This window comes from Gambusia affinis, linkage group LG10 (genome assembly GCF_019740435.1).
Source record: "Gambusia affinis linkage group LG10, SWU_Gaff_1.0, whole genome shotgun sequence".
NCBI lineage: Eukaryota > Metazoa > Chordata > Actinopteri > Cyprinodontiformes > Poeciliidae > Gambusia > Gambusia affinis.
The window spans coordinates 22,747,844-22,770,006 of record NC_057877.1 but is presented as its reverse complement, the minus strand read 5'-3'; the positions used below and the strand labels follow the sequence as shown (position 1 = coordinate 22,770,006).

General features: G+C 36.1%; 1 protein-coding gene across 1 annotated transcript; it reads left to right on the top strand.

The window, feature by feature from the left end:
• Positions 1 to 1,814: 1,814 nt before the first annotated feature.
• On the top strand, positions 1,815 to 21,166 carry rab3ab (RAB3A, member RAS oncogene family, b). Its single transcript, XM_044130457.1, has 5 exons — positions 1,815 to 1,908; positions 13,042 to 13,266; positions 15,363 to 15,481; positions 16,470 to 16,594; positions 17,627 to 21,166. The coding sequence occupies exons 2-5, from the start codon at positions 13,042 to 13,044 to the stop codon at positions 17,815 to 17,817; spliced, it is 660 nt and encodes a 219-aa protein (XP_043986392.1). The 5' UTR covers positions 1,815 to 1,908; the 3' UTR covers positions 17,818 to 21,166.
• Positions 21,167 to 22,163: the final 997 nt, after the last annotated feature.

Below are 22,163 nucleotides of genomic sequence, written 5' to 3'. Positions count from 1 at the left end.
GCTTTTGTAGAAATGGCAGCAGTGGTTACTGCTGACCTCCTGATCAATAATTCAGCCTCTCCGGCAGCGCTCATCAATAATAAATGACCGGTTCATTATTTGAGGTGGAATGTTTCAGGACTCTCATTGCGGCCCGTGATTGGTCAGAAGAGCTGTCAGTCCTCTGTGGGGTCTTGTAAGCCCCGCCCACATGTCAGTTTCACAAAGACCGAGTTAAGATGGCGGCGTTACAATGACACAGGAAATGAGTTTAGCTTTCAAAACAAAGCGTATCTCAAACCAACCTCAGAAATCTAAGCGACAATAATAACTGAACAATTAAGCATTTAATCCATGTTTATTATAAATAAGAAAATGGCAATTGAATAATATGACAACTACAAAAAATGTCCAAATATATGTCATGTAAGTCCAACAAAATAAATGATAGTATTACCATTTATTAGCATGATCACTGCTAAGCTCATTAAAACATAAACTACTAACATTTGAAGTCAAGTCAGAAGTTGTTTTTCTGTCTTTTTAAATTGTGGATGCAGCAAACATTTCACAATTTCACTCAATGTTGTTGTTTTATTTCAGATTTTTAAAGTCTAAAATATGTTCTTAATGCCAGAAAAGAAATGATAGAATTAGTATTAGAAAGCTATATTTGTGGGATTTTATAGTTTGACTTAGATTGGATAAAATATATTATTATGTTTAAATGTTAAACTCGTGAACTTAATTCTTGATTTAATATTCACATAGGATTTATGAACATAATGTTCATATATGTCACTTAAAGACCTATTTGCTTTCTTTCTAATATATTCAAATAGATAAATATTCAGATTTACCAGTGGAGTTACACTTTGCACAACCTGCATGGGAATAAAATTAAAACACAAATCATACCATGTAAAAAACTGTTTCTAGGAGCAATATTTAAGTTGGTAAACAATAAGCATGTGAATGAATGTCTGTGAAGATGCTCCACAAAGACAGCAGAGTTCTTTTCCAAACTGTTTTAGTTTGCAAAATATTCATTCTTTCTGTTTATATTTTACTTTTAGTTCTTAAAATATAAAAATGGGTGCATGAAAAACTACTAACAAACATCCAATTTAGTATTTAAAAGTACCAGAAAAGTAATTTGTTCAATAGTTTGATTTATATGTCCAGACATAAATTAGGAAATTAAATGGCGTTCATAACCTGTTGTAGAATAAGTTGCACAAGAGAATAGTATGTACATTGTCTTCAATAAAGCTTTTGATGATGTGGTTCAGGGCTGCGCAGTTTCGCAGGTAATAGCACTGTTGAAGGTCCTGGGTTCAATTCCTTTCTGCATGGAGTTTGCATGTTGTGCATGCCTGGTTTCTCTCCTGGCACTCCGGCTTCCTCCCATAGTCCAAAAACATGACTGTTAGGTAATTGGAGTAATTATTGCTTATCATCACTTTCCTACAATAGTAGCCTAAGTCAATTACTTATTTAAAAAAAAATTTTTTTACAAAAGTGATTTGACAAAGAAAGAAAAAAAAATTACCACCTCATTTTTGCAAAAAGATAAATTAGGAATAGAAAAAAAATCACTTTTCTTGTGGCAAAAAAATGATAGACCATTGTTTTAGAAAGATGATGAATCAATATAAAACTCATTTTTAAACTCATTTTTAAACTGTTCTAAAAGAACTTTGATTAGATTATGTACATACTGCCCTGACTCTGCTCTTTAGTATGCTAACGTTCTTTTTTTTATACTTACTCCTTTATTTTCTTCCTTGACTGGAGGCTGGTTGAAGTGCTCTTATTTTGAAGTCAGTAACCGGATGTAGGGCTGCTCATCTTCTCTTACTTGACGGTGTTAGTGTTTGCGGGTGCTGAACACGGCGGACAGCAGCAGCCGGATAGAAATCTGCAAAGGTAGGCTTTAATATCCTTATTGCTGCTGCACTGACACGACATCACTGTTCAGATTTGAATGTGCCACATGTCGGATTCGCTCTGCGCGGTTTTATTCATGAAAAAATGGTTCCGATGAAAACCACTGGCATTAAAGCGTTTGCCCTGACAGCTGTTCCCATTGTGGAAAAGCAGTGAAGAAGCAAGCAGCAAAATGCCTGATTTGAATCCGTGAATGAATGAATGAATGAATGAATGAATGAATGAATGAATGAATGAATGAATGAATGAATGAATCTTTGCTTGGACTCCGGGCCTGTCCGGTCCCGTCCTGCAAGAAAAAGGCGTTTCAACCCTTAAGATGTTTCTCAAACGGGTCAGGGCCCGAAATTAAATAGGGATGAAGTAACGAATGAGATGAGATGCGTTCAGTTAATGGTGGATTTCTAATGGTTAAAGAAAATTATCCTGAAATCTTTACACTTCAATTTGTTTAAAACATAATCCATGAATCATCAATACAAACTGAGCCATATGGAGTGAGATCCTGTGATGTATGTTAAACATATTAGGTTTATAGTAATTAGATTTATTAATCTGTTTAGTGGTTCGCAGAGAGGTCTAGCAAGACAGTTTGTAGTTAAAATGTCGAATTTTAAATGTGGGTTTTGTGTTTAAAACTTGGCTGAAATATAAAAATTCAAATTGTACAGTAATGCATCTGTTGAGTCAGTCGAGTCTCGCTGCATGTGGTTTAAACTGAATTGATATTTAAAGGAAATATGCACGGACATTAGCTGCTGGATCTGCAGGCAGGACTAAATGTTATCTGCAAAACCGGCATCCATCCATGCATTTTTTCTCAAGCTTTTTCAAATATCAGGCATCTCGGCGAGCTTCAACCGCATAAAAACGCTGGTAAATTTCAGATTGTTATTTCTTTAAATAAGGATTTTATGCCAGACATAAGGCGGGGTTGGCTGACATTTGAATACATCCGAGTCTCTCTCAGCATCAGCAGTTTTATGAACTGGAATCGGACCAAATTCAAGCATTAATGGACCGACTGGCTCAACCTTTGAGCAGGAACAAAAGGAAGCCTCAAAGGCAGAATGTGCAGAGCAAACCTGCACTAAAGCGGTGGGAGGACAAAAATAGGAAAAAGACGTCTCGCTCAAAAGCAGCACAAAGTGTTCCTCAAACAGAGGCGAGGTTTTTATATTTAAACTTCGGTGAATTCACCTGCATTCTGCAACACACACACACACACACACACACACACACACACACACACACACACACACACACAGAACATCCTCCACATCCTGCCTGCTCTCCTCGCTGCCTCTGTTTCCAGAGTAAGAGAAATGAAAAATGAAAGGATGTCTATTTATAGCGCTCTCTCCTCTCATCTGCATCCCCTCGCTTCCTGGAAGAAGGAGGAGGCACGTGATTGGAGGACAAAACGGGAGGAAAATCGCCGTCTCAGGCTGCTGAGGAGCAGGACGGCAGCTGACTAACACAAGCTGTCTGCTTGTATTAATCAGTAATTACTGTTTCACACGTTTACGGAGAGTTTGTGACATGGCCGTGAGGGATGTTTCAGGAGAAACAGCTTCATTTTTCACTTATAAACTTCAGATCTGAGCGTGAACAGATGAATTGCAGCAGTGAGTTTCAGTCAAAGACGCAAACACAAGCAGCTTGATGTGAAGTCAGAGACGTTCACTGCTGACTTCTGCTCAAAACAAAGGCGTCAATCTTCCCGATGGCAGTTTCCCAACCCTTTTTGGACTCTGTGTACAAGAAAAAAAATACTTCTAGTCCAAAATACCCAAAAGTTTCTTTTGTTTCTTAGAGCCTGAACTGGTGGAAAATATTTATAATTCAATCCTTTGTTGTCCTACTGCAGACTAGCAGAGTTGAATTGTAACTAGTTGCATTTACTCATTTGGATTTACTCCAGTAACGTTTTTGAAAACATGTAATTTTAGGAGTATTTTTAGTGCATTGCAGTTTTTTTTTTTACTTGAGTAATTTTATTATGAAGTACTTTTACTCTTACTTGAGTGAAATTTCTGGATTTTCTACCCAGGGAATACAAAACAAACATGTTTTAACCAAATATTCACCAGACACACACCTGCAGTTTTTATTAAAGTTTCATAACTTTTACTTCGAAAGAAACTGATTTGGAAAATATTTCTTTTGCCTGATTTTGTTACTTATATGAATTATTCTCATTTTCACTTAATGCAACTTTTACATATAAAATGATTGATAATTTGATCCATTACTCAGTACTTGAGTAAACTTTTTACTAAATACTTTTTCACTCTTACTTGGTTACTACTTTTTAGCTTTACATTAGCATAAATACGTTAAATTAGTGCTACTCTTATTTGAGTATAGTTTTTTGGGTTTTTTACTCACCTCAAGTCATTAAGTTAATATTTTTACTGGGCTGGAATCAGTTTTTGCCCTTTTACATAAATACTAAATACTAAATGTTAATTTTGCACTAAAACCATCCACAGCCCATCCGAACCAAATTGATACTATACTGAAATATAATTTCTATTGCTTTAAAAAAAAACTGATTAGGCCATTTGTTTTTAGTTAAATTACACTTGGCACATACAAGAGTTATGACTGTCATTCTTTGCAATCAATAGATGTTTTAAACTTGGATACTGTTTGCTTTTCCAACAGAATGATAATTCCAAACATGCATAAAAATTGCTCAAGGTATTATTTTAGAATAATGCTTATATTATTCTAAAATATTTCTAATTTGAAATTTATAAAAGAAAGTATGTTTTATGCTAAAAAGTTGACAGAAAGCCAGGAAAAGAACAGATTTAAATGAATAATTTTTATGACATTTTCTATGATGACTGGAACATATAACATCTTCATTAGACTGTGTTAGAAAATCAGAGTGTCTTTAGTCACATTAAATTAGTTTTGGAGCTTTAGAACTGTGACTCACTATGAACCCAGTTATGTTAGAAAATGTCTAATTTATAATAGGCGGGGAATAAAACTCAATGGAGACGTTAAGAGCAGCAATGCAGAGTTAAACTGCATGAAACTGTATTAGGGCAGATTGCCAGTTTGATTGGATCAAGAGCAAAACAAGCAGCTGACAAAGTAAAGTCATCCGCATCTCGTCTCTCATTGTAGTATTCTCAACTTTGAATCTTGAAGCTGTAGCCTTCAGTTGAAAATTAACTCAACCTTACGAGTTCTGGTTTGTGCATTTGTACAAAATGATCTATAGTACTCTACAGTATATTTGTAGCTGCACAGTGGAGCAGTTTGAAGCACTGTTGCCTTGGGGCAAAAAGGTTCTGGGTTCAAATCCCAGCCTTGTCCCAGTCTTTCTGCATGCATTTTGCATGTTAGGTTAATTGGTTTCTCTTAATTGCCCGTAGTTCATAATTATTATACCTGTGTGTCTCTGTGTTGCCCTGTGTTGGACTGGCAACCTGTTCAGGGCGTACTCCACCTCTCGTCCAATGAACACTGGAGATAGGCACCAGCAAAAAGAAAAGATGTAACAGAACTCTGTGTGTGTGTTAATCCCACCTCTATGTGTGACTCCAAAGTATCAAACTGATTGGGTGGAAACAAATCCAGCGGACCAATCAGAAGGCAGATCATTTTATAAAGCAGTCAGGTGTTTTTTTTCCAAACTGCACAAATCAAATCCTAATACTAAAAGTGGCAGTATTATGTTGGCTTTTTTTAAGGTTACATCATGTTATGTTATTTCCTTATTGTAAACCCACCTATAGTGTTGCTTTGATTCTTTCATGCATGTTTCAGAAATCCTTTAATCTCTATGGCAACCATTCAGCTGTGCAAAACACCTAGTTGGACCTAACTCTGCTTTCAAGGCGCAGCTCCTCCTCTATGACTTCCCCTCTCTGCTCCTTCAGACTAGCCAGCAGCAATTAGCAAAGACTTGGTGGAACTGAGCTCACTTTACAAGCTACTTCTCAGTGGAAAACTGGTAAAAACATTCCTAACAGAGGAGCAAAGATGTAAAGACCTCCTGAATCAGAGTTTCAGAAAGAGCAGGAGTTTTTAAAGAGACAGAGCCCCAATTTTAAGGCACTAAATGATGAAATAACATTTCTTTTAAGTCATATTTGATATATACTGCATTCCTATAACAACTGAAGGTAACACAGTTATTTGATTGTGCTATAAAATGGCATTGGCACTGGAACATACACAATACTGCCCCTTTTGCTCTCTCAGGTCTGCTGGAGTCCTGAAGCCGTAAACTGACTCTGTTACTCTCTTCAGACTGATAGATAACTGACCTGGTTTCTTATCTGTTCTCGAGTCTCAGCTGATCTGAGCATGTGCTGCTTTTTGAAGTCTTCTTTCTCCTTTTAGTAGATTTCTTGAATCTGTAGATTAAGCAGCAATCAAACTTGGGTGGGTCTAATTACTGTCACTATTAGTTCATAATCAGATTTAGATCATTTATGCCACTTAACTGTGACTTAACAAAAAAGAAGAAGAAATTGTAAGTAGGAAATGACATCTTAGTGAGTCCTCTTTCTTAAAAGTAGAAGGTGTTTGGATGATCCTGGATCAGCTGTGGATTATCAATGTGTCTGCGTTAAGCTGGCTGATTCTGATGGAGTCAGCTGCAGCGCCGCTCAGACCCGGATCAATCCAGCTCCTGCAGGACGTCAATCTCCTTTAGGTGACAGGTTTAGAGGGGAGCTGGATGATGTCAACATCCTGCACTGAAACAACAATCTTAATCATGATTGGATAAAAAAAATGAAAGGGACTCTCTTTGCCCAGAGGATGGAATAAAGAAAATCAGACAGGAATGAAGAAGGGTTATGAAAACCTGTTATGGTTTAAATAGGGATGCACCGATCCACTCTTTTCACTTCTGGTGCAGAAAATTAGTGCTGATTTGACTTAAACAGTTTGTCTTTTTAAACACAGACATAACTGTACTGAATTACACATTTATTTGGTAACTCTGTACACTTAAATACACCAATACCGTCACAAGCTTGGTCATGTAGAAACATCAAAACCTTAATTTGTTCAGTCAGCTCAATTAGGAGCATAACAGCCAATCAAAATAAGTAATAAAGAAACTCAAACTGACAAAGACATGTAGAAATAAACTTTAACTGTGGTTTCAAATGGTTCAGAAAGTGCAATTAGGAAATCTAAATATAATGTAAAATGAATAATAAAGTATGATGTCACTCAGAGCACAAAACATAGAATTAGACTGGATAGATCTGCTTTTAAGAATCAGGAACATTGTCACTAATACCTGATCTAGAATTTTTCTCAATATCAGAACCGATACAGATGTTAATATCGGTGCGCCTGTAGTTTGTCGATAGTGTAAAACAGAAATTGCTGTTTTATTTAAACAAGTTACATAATAATGTAATCATTTAAAGATGGAAAATTCAATGCATATAGAAGCAGAGCTTTTTAAATATTTTTCATAATTTGATAGCAAACTGATTACCTGCATTGCTCTGCATATTAAGTTAAAAGCTCAGGTTGTTTCAGTGTTTGTGCCTCTTCTTTCTCTCCTAACATCAATGATAAGAGATCCAGCAGCGACTGTCAGTGTCTGTTTCACCGTTTGAGTTTTAACTCTCACGTCACAATTTTCCTGGCATTCAGACTCGATCCTGTGTCTTGTTTTTACTCATCAGGCCTTCAGACTTTAATCTCAATCTGATGGGGGATTTACTGCAGATTGTTTAGCTCTCTAATAAGGTAAACTAAAAGCATTAATTAACATTTCTCCATCATTTTCAGCAAAATCCTTTACGCAGACTCTGATCTTACTCTAATTGAATAAATAATTTAGTGTTACACTCTTCGTATGATTTTTTGAAAGATTATAACACCTCATATAAAAGCAAGGTTATGATTCAACTCATCAAAATTAAATAGTTCAGTGCAATAATAATTACAGAAAGAAAAGAGAAATATGCTACACACAGATGAGCTCTTGCTATTGGCATTGCCACACTTTAAAGATGCTATTACATTATAATTTTTGCAGTACAATAGTGCTTTGTGGTCGCAAACTGACATGTAAATAAAGTCTTAAGACTTTGTTCATGTAAAGTTTTTTTAAATTAGCAATAATATAAATACTCCAAACATTAACTAAGTAACAGGAATTAAAAAATCTCACCTGTGTTGGTCAAAAACCAAATGAAAGCTGCAGAATCCTGCAGCCTGAACCATATTTGCATGGTGAGAATTTGTTAATTACTTTGAGATTAGTGAGCGAAGCCTCTGACTGTAAGCTTCTGTATCAAATTTTAGTTTAGCGGAGGTTAAAGCAGCTCTCTTCTTTGCAGCTTATCTCAGGGAGGCAGAGAAAGGGCTGCAGTAATCTCTCCGCACAGCTCATGCTGAACAGCCACTTCTGAAAGGCCGCAAGAGTGTGAGATGGTGTTTCATGACATCCAGACTTGCAGAAGTGACCAATTATTTTTAACCCCCTGTAATCTCTGCTTAGCTTTGATTTTCAAGCCAGTACCTCAGGTTTGTAGCGTTGCTGCAAGATCAACAGAAAAGTTGCTGGTTTGGGCTCCAGTTACATTTCAAACTTTCTAAGAAAGGCTGAATGTCTTGGAGTATGTCACATTTTTAGGAAAAGAAGTCGAAACATTCCTGATAATAATATGGACAATAAATCAATAACTATCTATATCACATTACAGACACATGATCGATATCAATGATAATATGTCTGATATGTTATTCAACATGCAAAATATAGACTATGACCCTTTGCATGTGACGTCACGCTATCCAGAACTCCGCCCACTTCGTCATGGACGGAGGTCAATGACGGAGGTGTGTTATGTTCACAGACAAATTAGCTGGACGCTAACAAGTAGAAGCCATTAATAAACTGACAAAAACAACTTTGGAAAACAATTTCAGTCGCTTTGTTTAATACTCCTTCCCTCACGTCTCGGCGCCTTGTGGAATCTACTGACTCACTCACTCTTTTGTCACTAAGCAACTCACTCGCTCTTTGGTTACTAAGCAACTCACTCACTCTTTGGTTACTAAGCAACTCACTCACTCTTTGGTTACTAAGCAACTCACTCACTCTTTGGTTACCTAGCAACAACCTTTGCAGCAGTTTAAGTTTTCACCAATGTGCCGCTTAACGGCTTAAAAATAAAAAGCAATAGTGGAGTGAAAACTGTGGCTAAAACAGGAATGGTCACGCCACCTGTTTGGAAATATTTTAGATATTTAAAACAAACAAAAAAAAACCTTATCAGTAATTATTGATATTGACTGATATGTCACTGAGTCAGCTCAAAAAGAATGTCAATAAAGGAGGTTAGAGGCAGAATATCTGCAGAGAGAAGAAAGGCGACAGTAAAATGAGTACATGGGTTTCTAATAAAGGTTGCCTAAGCAGAAACTAAACACCAAGCCCTGCCTTTGATCAAATGTGACGCTAAATTTGTTCCCCGGAAACGCTGCTGCCTCATTATAGATTAGTATTACTGCTGTTCATGCAGTCGGATGGAAGAGGTCGCCGTGGGAGAAAATGCTAATTTCATGTTTTTTTTATTTATTTCAAACATGTAAAAATAAAAGAAAAAATGTCATACAGAGAAAAATAAAAATAGTTGAAACCAGAAGTTGATATACACAATATAAAAGGACATAAAAAGAGTAATAAAAATATGCGTTAATAAATTATTTGTCATTATTCTGGAATTTAGCAAATAGAAAGTAGGTCTTTAACCTTCAGCGCTTTTGTTTACATGCTCACATCCTACCAACCGCAGATGAGACTTTTTTTCTTTTATGTGGAGTTTGATGAGACCTGTGGTGTGATCTGTCTCACACTGGAGGCAAAATGTCTGCTGTGAGAGGTCATACTAATTGACCTAAAACAGGAAAAGTTTATTCTGACTTCACATCAGACTCTTCGAAAACAAAAGTGTCTTTAATAAACAAAAAAATATGCAAATAAACAAATAAGTTTGTTTTGTAAATGTGAAAATAAATATGTTATTACCTTAAATGCGTTGCTTTAGTGGACGTTTGATTAATTGTATCAAACGATGTATCGGCAACTAAACTTTTTGGATTATCTAATTAATACCTGGATAGCAAAATGTGAATAATAGGAGATTTAGTTGCAGAATTTGAAGCAGTTGAAGCTAAAATTATACTGCGTGAGGAGTTCTGGGTAGAACATGTTTACAAACTAGATTTTTTTAGACCTTAAATGGAAAACGTATACATATTTTGTACAGTTTGGGCTTAATTACTGCTTTGAGTGTGTTGTTCTGTCATCTAATGGCCTAGTTTTAGTCCGTTTACTCCAGTCAACAATTAATCGATTACTAAATTAGCTGGTAATTGTCTCAGTAATCGATTAATCATGACTAATCTGATTAATCGTTTCAGCCCTACACCTCAGTGCAGTTCAGGTTGCAGCAGGTGGTTGTTTCTCACCTTTATTCAGCCTCAGTGTGTTGGGGAAGGGTCGTGTTAAATTTTTAACAAGCATTTCTCTGTTCCTCGGTGTAAGCTGATAGGCTGTGACTGTGAGATGGGAGCTGTTGTTTTGTTTGTGCGTTATTGGCTGTGAGTTCTAGTGTTCCTCTGCAGCCGAGCTGAGATAACAGACTAAACATAGAGAAGGGTGCAGGGACTGTCAGAGTCCTGTAGTTCTCTCAGGATTTAACTAGGTCTTTAACCTTCAGCGCTTTTGTTTACATGCTCACATCCTACCAACAGCAGATGAGACTTTTATTCATTTATGCGGAGTTTGATGAGACCTGTGGTGGGATCTATCTCACGCTGGAGGCAAAATGTCTGCTGTGACCTATAATGAATTTTTGTTAAAGCTTTTTAGCTGCCATATTTTACTCAATGGCAAATATTTTCTAAAAGAAAAAAACCCCATAAATTTCTGAGTTTGATTAAGTAGAAAATTTGAAATTTGGAGATTAATTTCTGAATTTTTCTAGAAAATTACTTGGAAATCAAGTGAAAAATTTTGGACTTTTGAAACTGTTTTTCTAGAAATTTTCTGAGATTAATCTAAACATATCTGAGTTTTAGACGTGTAGGCCGTTGAGGATCTACAAAGGTCCTGATAGGTCATTGTAGATAGGAATAGGAATAGAATAAGTATGTTAGGAACCAACTCAGAAGAATCAGATTTAAAGCAAACCAGAAACCTAAAAACATACTAAATATTGGTTGCAACTCCCTCCAGAAAGAAAACAAAGCCAAGCTAACATGACACAGTATTTAAAGCAGACATGCTGGATTGGGTTACTATTTGAGGGACCTACTAGTTACCGCCGTCACAAAGGTGGCTATCAGGGGTGTCATTGTTAGCGTAGCTGTCAGGCTACAGCTTTACCAAACTGTAACTTTAGCTGCAAGCATGAAACTTCCTCCAAATAGTTTCTGGAAGACCTGAATTCACATAAACTGAAAACAACCCACAAATTGGCCATGTCTCTGTCCACAGTTGGTCAAAATAATTATCCAATAGCTACAAAAACACTAATTTCAGCTTCTGTGTAAATCTCCAAGCACGCTGTCTGAGCAATGGATGATCCTGCATTGTTTCCCAGACACTTTGACTGATTCTCTCCACATGGTTTTACCAAAGATAAATCTCAGATTGGTGTTTTTTTCCCCTCCTGACTCTGCAAAGTACTGCTTTGATTAATATCCAAGCAGAAAATGTGCAACCGCTAATGCCAAATATTTAATCACTGCCACTTCTTGTGCTGAGTCAAACGGATGCTGCAGGAATCTCACATCTCATCCGAACTCAGAAACTTGGAAAAACGGGGAACAAACTTTACATTTTTTTGAGCCAAATCAATCACACCAACATAAAACCATTATTTCAAAGAATCAGTCATCTGTCCTTCCATCTGGTAATCAACTGTAACAGCTCTTTCCTACAAGGACTTTGGTATTTACTCCTGGTGAAAACCTTGGGATGACATTACAAATATTCACATTTTGTTCGGATCGTAGCAGATCTTCAAATGAAAAAAGTAAGAGATAAAGCAAATAGAGAGGGAGATTATTAGGGCTGAAACAATTAATCAGATTAATTAAGATGATTTGATTAAGGAAATAATCAAAGCGTCAACTAATTTAGTAATCAAATAACTGTTAGCTGGAGTAAGCTGACTCAAAAAAGGCCAATTGCTTAAAGAACAACATATTCAGCAGTAATTAAGTCAAAACTGTACAAAAATACACTTTGTATTTAAGTAATAAAAATCAAAAACTTTGCATTAATCGATTAATAGAATAAATAATCATCAGATTATTCTCGCTGGAAGGGCTTAGCTCTTCAGATATTGATGCTATAAGTATTTCTCTTGCTGTAGATTCATACAAATAAATGTGTTAACATAAAAAATAACATACCATTCTGTTATAAAATAATCAATAGAATAATCAGTAACTCAAATAATTGTTAATTGCAGCTCTAGAGATTATTGAAAACGGGAATAAAATTAAAACTGATTATAATTCCAAGTTAGAAGATTTGAGGGTGTGTTAAAATGACAATCTGTACTGTTTTTTAAATAAACCCTAAATTACGTGCATCTTTGTGGTAAATTAAGCAAGGGAGTTTCAGACTACCACTTTTCTAACTTCTGGTTGAAGAAAGCTGTGCTACAGTGATAACAGGAGCTTCACATCCACAAAAAGGGCTCATTAAATCTGTTATTAAAAAAAGATTAAAGGTGCTTAAAGGAGAATTGATTTGTTTTTTTTATTCCCAAAATGTTACTGCCCTTTCTTTTATAGATATTACACCATAGATCAGGGGTGTCAAACCTCAGTCCTCAAGGGCCGTTGTCCTGCAGTTTTTAGATGTGCCACAGGTACAAAACACTGGAATGAAATGGCTTAATTCCCTCCTCCTTGTGTAGACCAGTTCTCCAGAGCCTTAATGACCTAATTATTCTATTCAGTTGTGGTGCAGCAGAGGCACATCTAAAGGTTGCTGGACAGCGGCCCTCCAGGACTGGAGTTTGACACCTGCACCATAGATCAATGCAACATCCTCCATCAAAACTTTTTTTCTTTCTTCATCTCCTCCAGATGGCCTCGGCAACAGCGACCTACGGGCAGAAAGAGTCTTCGGACCAGAACTTTGACTACATGTTCAAGATCCTCATCATTGGCAACAGCAGCGTGGGAAAAACCTCCTTCCTGTTCCGCTACGCCGACGACTCGTTCACGCCGGCGTTCGTCAGCACAGTGGGGATTGACTTCAAGGTGAAGACAATCTACAGGAACGACAAGAGGATCAAACTACAGATCTGGGTAAGAATGAGGCAAAATGGTTTTTATCAAAGCAACAAACCAGTTAAAAGTAATTTATATTCTGACCTAATATTTGATTAGAGCACAGAGTTTAGTCACATTCCTCCTGATAAATACTGGTCATGTTTGTGGGCTGCTTTACTCACACTCTTTTTCAGCTCTGCTTAAAAAAATGATTGTTTATTTTTTATTTTTTAGCTGAGCTTTACACTTTGTTACTCTTCCTGGGATCCATCATTAAAACATACATACAGTAGAAATCATTCAAATACATGACGGATGACAAATTGAACATACGTAGCAATAAAAAAATTTATACAGTTAATAGAAAATGTTGATAAATACAAACAAAATAGGTTTTTAGGATTAAAAAGCTTCTTAGTTTCCTTTTTTCTGACTTCAGTTCATCTTTAATTAGACTTAGTCGTATAGGATTCCACTCTTTTATTGCTTTGTTAGTTAAAATGTATTTGAGATAATTTGTTTTTGCCTGAGGATTTTGAAAGCGTCCTGATATCAGAGTTTTGTGACGGCGGCTCCAAAATATTTGCTTTGTTTTCTTTTGGCTACATCCGACAGTAAACTTAAGGCTTCTGGGATACATTCTAGACTGAAATTCAAGGCTGATGTTTTCAGTGTTTCCACGTAGGTATCTGATGATGTTTTGTTTTGGGGGTTTTTCTGCTTAAATGAAAATACGAGCCAAATAGAAGTCTGAATTATTATTGCTTCTTCTATTCTCATATATTTTGATGTCATTCTCACCACTTAGAAAATAATATTTCACGTGAAATTTCAGAGAGCGTAACCTGCAGTGAGGCAATACAGTTATGCAAACCAACGTTGCCTCTTCTGCAGCGTTTTCACTCAGATTGGATATGGAAAAAATAATAAACCAACCCAGAAATAATAAGAGGCTGCGGCCAGCTGAGATGACATATCCGCAGGAGCAAACAGAACGATGTTTTCTTCTGCATCCGACCTGTGTTTGTTATTAGAGCTCAAGTGTAAACACAGTGGACGCATTTAAGAGCAGCTTGCAGAGGAAACAGGTTCACTGAGGTTAGCAAAGACACACTAAACTGGAGAAAACGAGGACCGCTTCATTTCCCCCTAAATACTACACATCCCTCTCCGTCACATCACAAAAAGCAGACACACCGCCACTCCATCTGTCAGCAGGTTTGACAGGAAATATATAAAAAATAAACCCAAATATGCTTTTTATAATTTTGTTGCTATGCAGTTTCTGCAGATTATGCAAATCTGATCAGTCATGTTGCTTTACCTTCATGTTCTTGGTGTCTGCAGTCTGTTTCCATTTACTACGGTGATGTTTATAAGACATCATGGCGTGAAAATCAAAATGTTGGACCAGAGATTTTGAATAAATCTGTTTATTTGACTCTGATAACTTGAAATTTGTCATCCTTAACCTTTAGTAAATGGACAGATGACATTTTTCCTACATAAAACACATAAAATATCCACATTTAAGAGGATTATATTATTTTTATTCCAATTCTGTACTCATATTTTTTTTAATTAGCCAATCTTCACAAGCTACATTTTTTTTAAAGATTTATATAAAGACAATAATTTAAGAAAGGATGTGGGCACTAATAGATTAAATCAAATCAGTTTTTTACTTAAATAAACATTAAAATAGAGAGTAAGTTTTTTTTTCTATGTAGAAACACTAGATAATGTATTGTACATGATAGTAATGCAGTATTTTCACTTTTCAGTGTGCCTCCTGCTCTTCTGGAATGTTCTGCTTATAATATGAGTTTATATAACACCACTCCATGCTACCTACACTGACCATTAGGTATAGCGCTAAAGCTCTTATCCTCAGCAGCCTACAGCGCCGTGAGTGGATCTAAATGGCAGCAGGACAAAAAGTCCAGCTTTGTATATTTACACCATGAAGGTCAAACACCGTCATAAAAACACAGTGTTAGTTTAAATGTTTATATTCTGCTCTAGACTCACTTTTATCTAAACGTCTGATAAGGTTCTTTGTTAATCTAACATGTTATAAACCTCCATAGTGCTCTGATAGAGGAGTGGTTCCTTCCTATTTTTGTTTTCAGGACACGGCGGGTCAGGAGCGTTACCGCACCATCACCACGGCGTACTACCGAGGAGCCATGGGCTTCATCCTCATGTATGACATCACCAACGAGGAGTCCTTCAACGCCGTCCAGGACTGGTACGTTTCTGGCTCAAGGAGAGAGTTCTTCTTTTCAAATATATTTTATTTTTATATTTGTATCATGTTCGAATAAAGTCAGGAAATAGAATAAGAGTCGTGGCTGTAAAAAGAACAAGGAGCAGATGATGTCCAGGAATCAGACGCTTGTTTTAACCTTTAAGTCTAAGAAAATATTAAGAATAACATAATACAACTTTTTTTAATTAATTTGAATTTATGATGAGAACGATAAATCAAAATTCTTATCATGACAAGAAATTTATCTCTATAAATTATAAAATTATAAACAGTGCGATAAATTTCCACTCATACCTGGAAAACGAGCCGTTTCAAAAACTTCCTGATTATTAAAGCCACATTTGACAGGCATTGCACCGTTACCTAGCAACCCCGGCCAAGCCCAGCCCCGTTACCTAGCAACCCAAGTGGAGTTCTGGAACATTTATTCAGCTGTTTTTACCAATTTATTCTCTTTACAATGAAAAGAAAAGGTGTTTTGTTGTTAAATTACCATCTAGAAAAGATGCGCATCTGTTTGCAGCCATTTTTTTGTGTAAATGTAAACATTGAGTTGGGGGGCGTGGCCGGCAGGAGCTTATTTAGATTTAAAGTGACAGCTCAAAAAAGGCAGAACAGAGCAAACTAAAATTGCACTATGTAAAAAAATGTAATGAACATGTTTGCTTAACCCACAGACTTATTCTAATCTGTTCAAGGAAACTTAATAGGTCATCTTTAAGTTGACCGTGTTTCTTTAAGGGATAAAAGATTTAACTGAGTTAGAGCTGGAGTTTGGACTGAGCAAAACCACATTTTAGAAAAGAACAAATGTGTTTTATTGTACAACAAAAACCTTTGAATCCATCATCTGTGATGACGTTTTTGTTTCTTGGCTCTTTAATTGTTGCCCTGTTGTGCTTACGGCCATCAGAAGAATCATTTGCAGACTTTGAGTTTCCGCTGTGAGCTGGCTGTGTTTTCGCAGGTCGACTCAGATTAAGACGTACTCGTGGGACAACGCCCAGGTGCTGCTGGTAGGAAACAAATGTGACATGGAGGATGAGAGGGTGGTGAACGCAGAGAGAGGCCGGCAGCTCTCAGAACATCTCGGTGAGTTTCACCCCCATCGCTTTAATTATGATGCGAGAAACTACCAACTAAAGATTATTTCTGTAATAGAGCATTTTACCAATTATTCTGACAATTAATCGATTAATCAGATAAAGAAAATTGTTGCATTGTGCAGATTTTTCAATGAACCATTTAAGCTTATTTTATACAATTTTAGGAATACATTTAAAAAAAAATCAATTTTTTAAGGTTTTTAAATAAGAAAAACAATTTTATTGACTTTAATGCAACAATACAACATTTCTTTTAGTGTATCTTGATCATTTGTAGCAAAGGATACATCTACAGCTAAAAAATACTTCTATGTGAAAAGCCTATTTTTTAGATTAACTATTAATAATTGGGCAGCAAAAGGTGTTTAATAAGAGATTTTTTTTCCACAATATTTGAACCAGGTGAAGCTAAAACTTCCTCTTGAGTTCTGAGTAGAAGATATTTCAACAAAGAAGGTTTTTCATTTTAAATGCAAAATATATATATTATTTGAATATTTTTGGCTTAAGTACTACTCTTAATATGTTGTTTGTTCAGCAAATTACCTGTTGTTTGACTGAATACTCCAGTTAGCGATTAATCGATCACTAAATTAGTTGATTATTATTTCTTTAATTGATGAATCACGATAAATCAAAGTTTCACAGCTTCTATCTTACAAAGCAGCTATTCCCCAGAACTCCTCTATTCAGCTCCTTCAGACTAGCCAGCAGAAATTAGTAAACATTTGTGGGTCCTGGACATCTCAGTGCAACGCTGGTTAAAGGGTTAATGGAGGAGTGATGTTGTGATGACTTCCTGAAGGCAAGGTTTCTGGAAAAGTAGGAGTTTTTAAAGAGACAGTAGCCCAATTTCAAGGCGTTAAAATACCAAGCCAAATTTCTTTTAAATCATATTTGATACAAAGCTTTTTTATAACAGCTGATTATAAACCTTATTGTGCTATAAAATGTCACCATGTGCCTAGAAAACACATAATCCTGCATCTTCAGTGAGAATCTGTGGTTTCTCCTCCAGGTTTTGAGTTCTTCGAGGCCAGCGCTAAGGACAACATCAACGTGAAGCAGACCTTTGAACGCCTTGTCGATATCATCTGTGAAAAGATGTCTGAGAGTCTGGATGCCGGCGATCCCGCCGTTACAGGGGCCAAGCAGGGGCCCCAGCTGACAGAGCAGTCTGCCCCTCCCCACCAGGACTGTGCATGTTAAAGCTGACTCAGCAATTCTTCCTGCTGTCATTTTCCCCTCCGCTCCTTTAGCCGGACCCCAGCTCCTCAGATCCTTACTTCAGCATCCTGTTCGCTCCTCTTCCTGCTGCTTTTCGTTGGCTGATGATCACAAGAGAAGGGCTGGAAAGAGTCCGGGACGCTACAGCAGGTGGTGTCCCCACATTTTACCGAACATGTTTCCGTTGAGTTCCTCCACATTCGGGAGACGTTAAGGTGTTTTTAATCAGCGCAGGTGTTGATCTGATGCCAAAGCAAGCCCAGTAAAACCAGAGCGTCTCAGACTCTTTGCAGCCCAGGCTCTTGCCGGTTTCCCCTGATCCTCAGTTTGGTTTTAAAAGAAGGATTTGACGGCGATCATCCTCAGAGTGCCATTTAAATCCTTCCAGAGTTTACAGTTTCATGTCTCGAAGTAAGAGATGAAAGCCTTGGATTTGGTGACCAAGACTGTGGAGTTTCACAGGTGTTTTCAATTCATCTGAGGAATAATCAAAACCCACGTGTTGCATTTCTACGACGGAGTATTAGGGTCACCCTAAGAAAACAAAAAATATAGAATTACAAGAATAAACCCATGAAATTGTGAGGATAAAGTCGAAATAATACATAATATTATGACTTTATTCTCATATTAGTTTATTTCTCTAATTTTATGAATTTATTTGTATTATTTTGACTTTATTCTTGTATGACTTTACTCTCAAAATTTGATTTTATTCTCGTATTATTTCAACTTTATTCTCATAATTTTATTTTTTCATTCTTTTCTTATTATTGCCCTACTACTCCGCCATACATTTCAGATCCAACATATACAATTAATTTTGTATTGTTACCTACTTACACTTGAAAACTGCAGGAATTAAACCAACATGACCATTTCCTCAGCTCTTCTGAGCATCTTTCATCACCGTTTTTTACTCTTGATTCCTTCTGCAAATTTTTATTTTATATTTTCCAGCCTTGTTCTTTTCATAACCTAAACCAGAGAGAGTAAAGAAGACAAACAAGCTACTGAAAGGTGAAAAAAGAGAAAAGAAGTATATAAATGGATAGAATTTTTTATTTAATTATATTTATTTCAGATGTACATATAAATGTTGTGCAATATATACATATACATATAATATCTACAGGTATGCACTTCTGGAAAAAGATTTTAAAAAAGTGTACCGCGAATAAAAAAAGGTGTTTTGTTGTAGGATTTGTTTCCCCGCTTGTGGCTCCTTTCAGGAACGATTCAGTTTCATTCAGTCTAAGAAAAATCAGGATGGTAAACTGCATACAGTTTTACAAAAACCTGATTAAAATTCAGATTATACAGTTGCCCTAAGCAACAAGATGTCAAATGCCATTGGCAGCACTTTATTGTTGTTGATGGTCGACTTTCAGGATAAATGCAACTCTGATCCTGAACCAAGACTTTTGTGTTTTTGAGCTGGAAATGGACCCTAAATAAAGTAACTCTAAGCTCAAAGTCGGCTGATTTGTCAGTAAAATTGTAAGAATTTGTCGTTATCTTTAGTAATTATGTGTAAAAATACCTACCTGTAAATCAGTTTAATGCTCTCAGACGCATTTGGAGTTGATTTTAAAGATGAAAATAATGTTATTCTGCTTTTATCTCATTGCTGACTGGCTGTCTTCAGCGAGGAACCAGAAGATTTCTGCTGACTGAGTTTGTTGTTGTCACAGGGTATATATTTGTGAAATTTAATTTTTAGATATTAATTCTTGACAGGTGGGACATGACAGCATGCAGGTTCTGCTAGAAAAATGCTGAAGTTACAACTTTGCATTTTCTCTCCAGAGAGATCAAACATTTAAAAAATGACAGTTAAATTTGTTTAATTTTTTCTTTTCTGATGTTTAAGTTTTTAGATTGCAACTAAAAGCTTGACTTCAGTATGATATGCAATGCTCTCTACAATCATTGGCACTCCTGGTGAAAAAACAAAACAAGCATTGCAATGAAATATTTTGTTCAGGGTTTTGGATCAGTTTTTGTTACACTACATATAGTCAAATTCAACCCAGGAGCTATTTTTCTTGTAGTAATTTCCTGTTTTGCAGCATAAAGATAAACACACATATGGCTTACCTTCACTGCAAAAACACAAAATCTTATTAAGTATTTTTTTTTTGTCTAGTTTAGTTGTCTGATTTAGAACTAAAAAATAACTTGCAAATACATTGTCAGCAAGATATAGGAGGTTATTTTAAGTAAATATTTCCCTCATATTAATTTTTAAACAGTGCTACTTCCAGAGGGAGATTATTTTATTTATAATCAGGAAAATGTCTTGCTATAAATGAAATAATCTGCCAGTGGAACTAGTTCTATTTTACCAATATTAAGCATTTTTATGATGTAAATCAAGCTCCTGTATCTTGCTGAAAAGTTACTCGTAAATTAGTTTTGTTTTATTTCAAGTGTACTAAGATATTTGCATTAGAATAGGCAAAAAAATACTTAGTAAGATTTTGAGTTTTTGCGGTGTTTGTGCTTACATATTGTTGCATTCACTGATTAGCAAATATGTTATGATTCTGTGAAGATTGATCAAATGCAAAAATGATTTATTTTTCAATCACAAAATCGTGGACTATTTACTAAATATTCTTGATGCTGATCAAACTAAACCAGAAAATTGCAAAAACGCTCCAATTGGTTATGTTTTCATCAAGTAATTGTGAAAAAATATGTTGCGGCAAAAAGCCTTTTACACATTTTAATGCCAACATTTGTGAAGGAGGTTGAACCTCAGTAGTCTGTGCAGGTATCAAACCCTTTTTCTCCTTACAAACTTTCATCCTGAACTGAATCAATTCAAGCATTTAATGAGTTTTCAAGCAGCTTGGCTTGATCATCTGCAGTAACTCAAATGGTCCTTTTCCACAGTAACAAACAGCATTTCTGCTGAAACTTTGTCAGAGTTTGCTTTGCAGAGCAGCTCGACTTGTCTGTTGCAGGCTGCCGTGTAAATGTTGGTTTATTTTTGTTTGAGAAGATCTCAGTTCCTGCTGGTTGAACGTTGGGAAGCATTTAAGAGCTGGAAGAAGGGCAGCCGGCTTGAGCTGTCCGAAAAAATAAATAAATCACCTGTTCGAAAAGTCAACACAGCCGCGCTTTTATGGGGACGCCCTTCCTCAGAACATATTTACTCTTGTTTTACTGCATTTTCCAAAGCTGAAACTGGTTTCTCCTCATTTAATGGAGCACTGTAGATGTGGCTTGCTGTTTTTGCTCCTCAAAGCTGGACGAAGATTGATAGACGTGTTAAATGAGGAAAAAAAATAAAAGATGACCAAGACTGCAAAAAAAAAAAAAACTATGAAAAATCTGTAATATTAAAATGAGCTTAGTGTTTTTATTTTACTTTAAGTGCATCTAAAATGAGAATGAATCCCCAGCTAGAGTTCAGTGATTTTTCTCCCTGTGAATATTTTACTTCTTACTGGTTGTGACTGTTTTGAGTAAAATCCAAACTGATAAACTGTTCTCCTTTCTAATACGTCTTCCTCTCCGTCTAAGCCTGTAAATACTCTACCTTCCAGTCATACGTGTGGATTGTGTTGTCTCGACTCAGGCTTGCATCCAAACAACAACAAAAGAGAAAGACCTGAAAACCCCTAAAAGAGCCATGTTGCACTGTATCTGCATACATTTCTAGGCCTACTTGTGAATGAATGTGTCACTCAGCTATGAAGCAATACACTCTGCAGCAGAAAAACACAAAGCGCCATCCAGCTTGGTAGAGGTTGCCGACTGTAGATCTTCTACTAGCACGCAGGAACGTGTTTGTTTTTCTTTTTGGTCTTGTATCACTGCCTCTTCAGATCCTTTCAGTTTGGGCCATTAAAGTGAGAGAATATGCTGTGGATGTTTTTATCTGTACTTTGTGGTAAAACAATAAAAGGAAATGACTAAAAAAAGCACTTACTTTTTGATTGTATAATTAAACTTTGAATAGATTTAAACTGGAACAGTGAAAGAAACAGATTAGTAAACATTTTCTGATTATTTACTTTGATTTCACACATTTAAAGAATAAATCATATGCAGAATTCAGTCTGAAAATGTTGGTGATTTGAAACAGTTATTTTGACTCACAATGCTATTCACATTCCCTAAAGTTTTTGGTGACTTTCAATCTAAATACTAAGTAAGTAAGTTGATGGTTAACATCAGTCCACCAGCTTCTGCTCCTGTACATTAAATAAAATACAATTAATAACCTTTAACTACAGAGCAATAGCTCCCAATGAGCAGATAGCAAATGTTAGCAGCAGTTAGCAGACGTAAAATTAAACACAGCTCAAATGCAC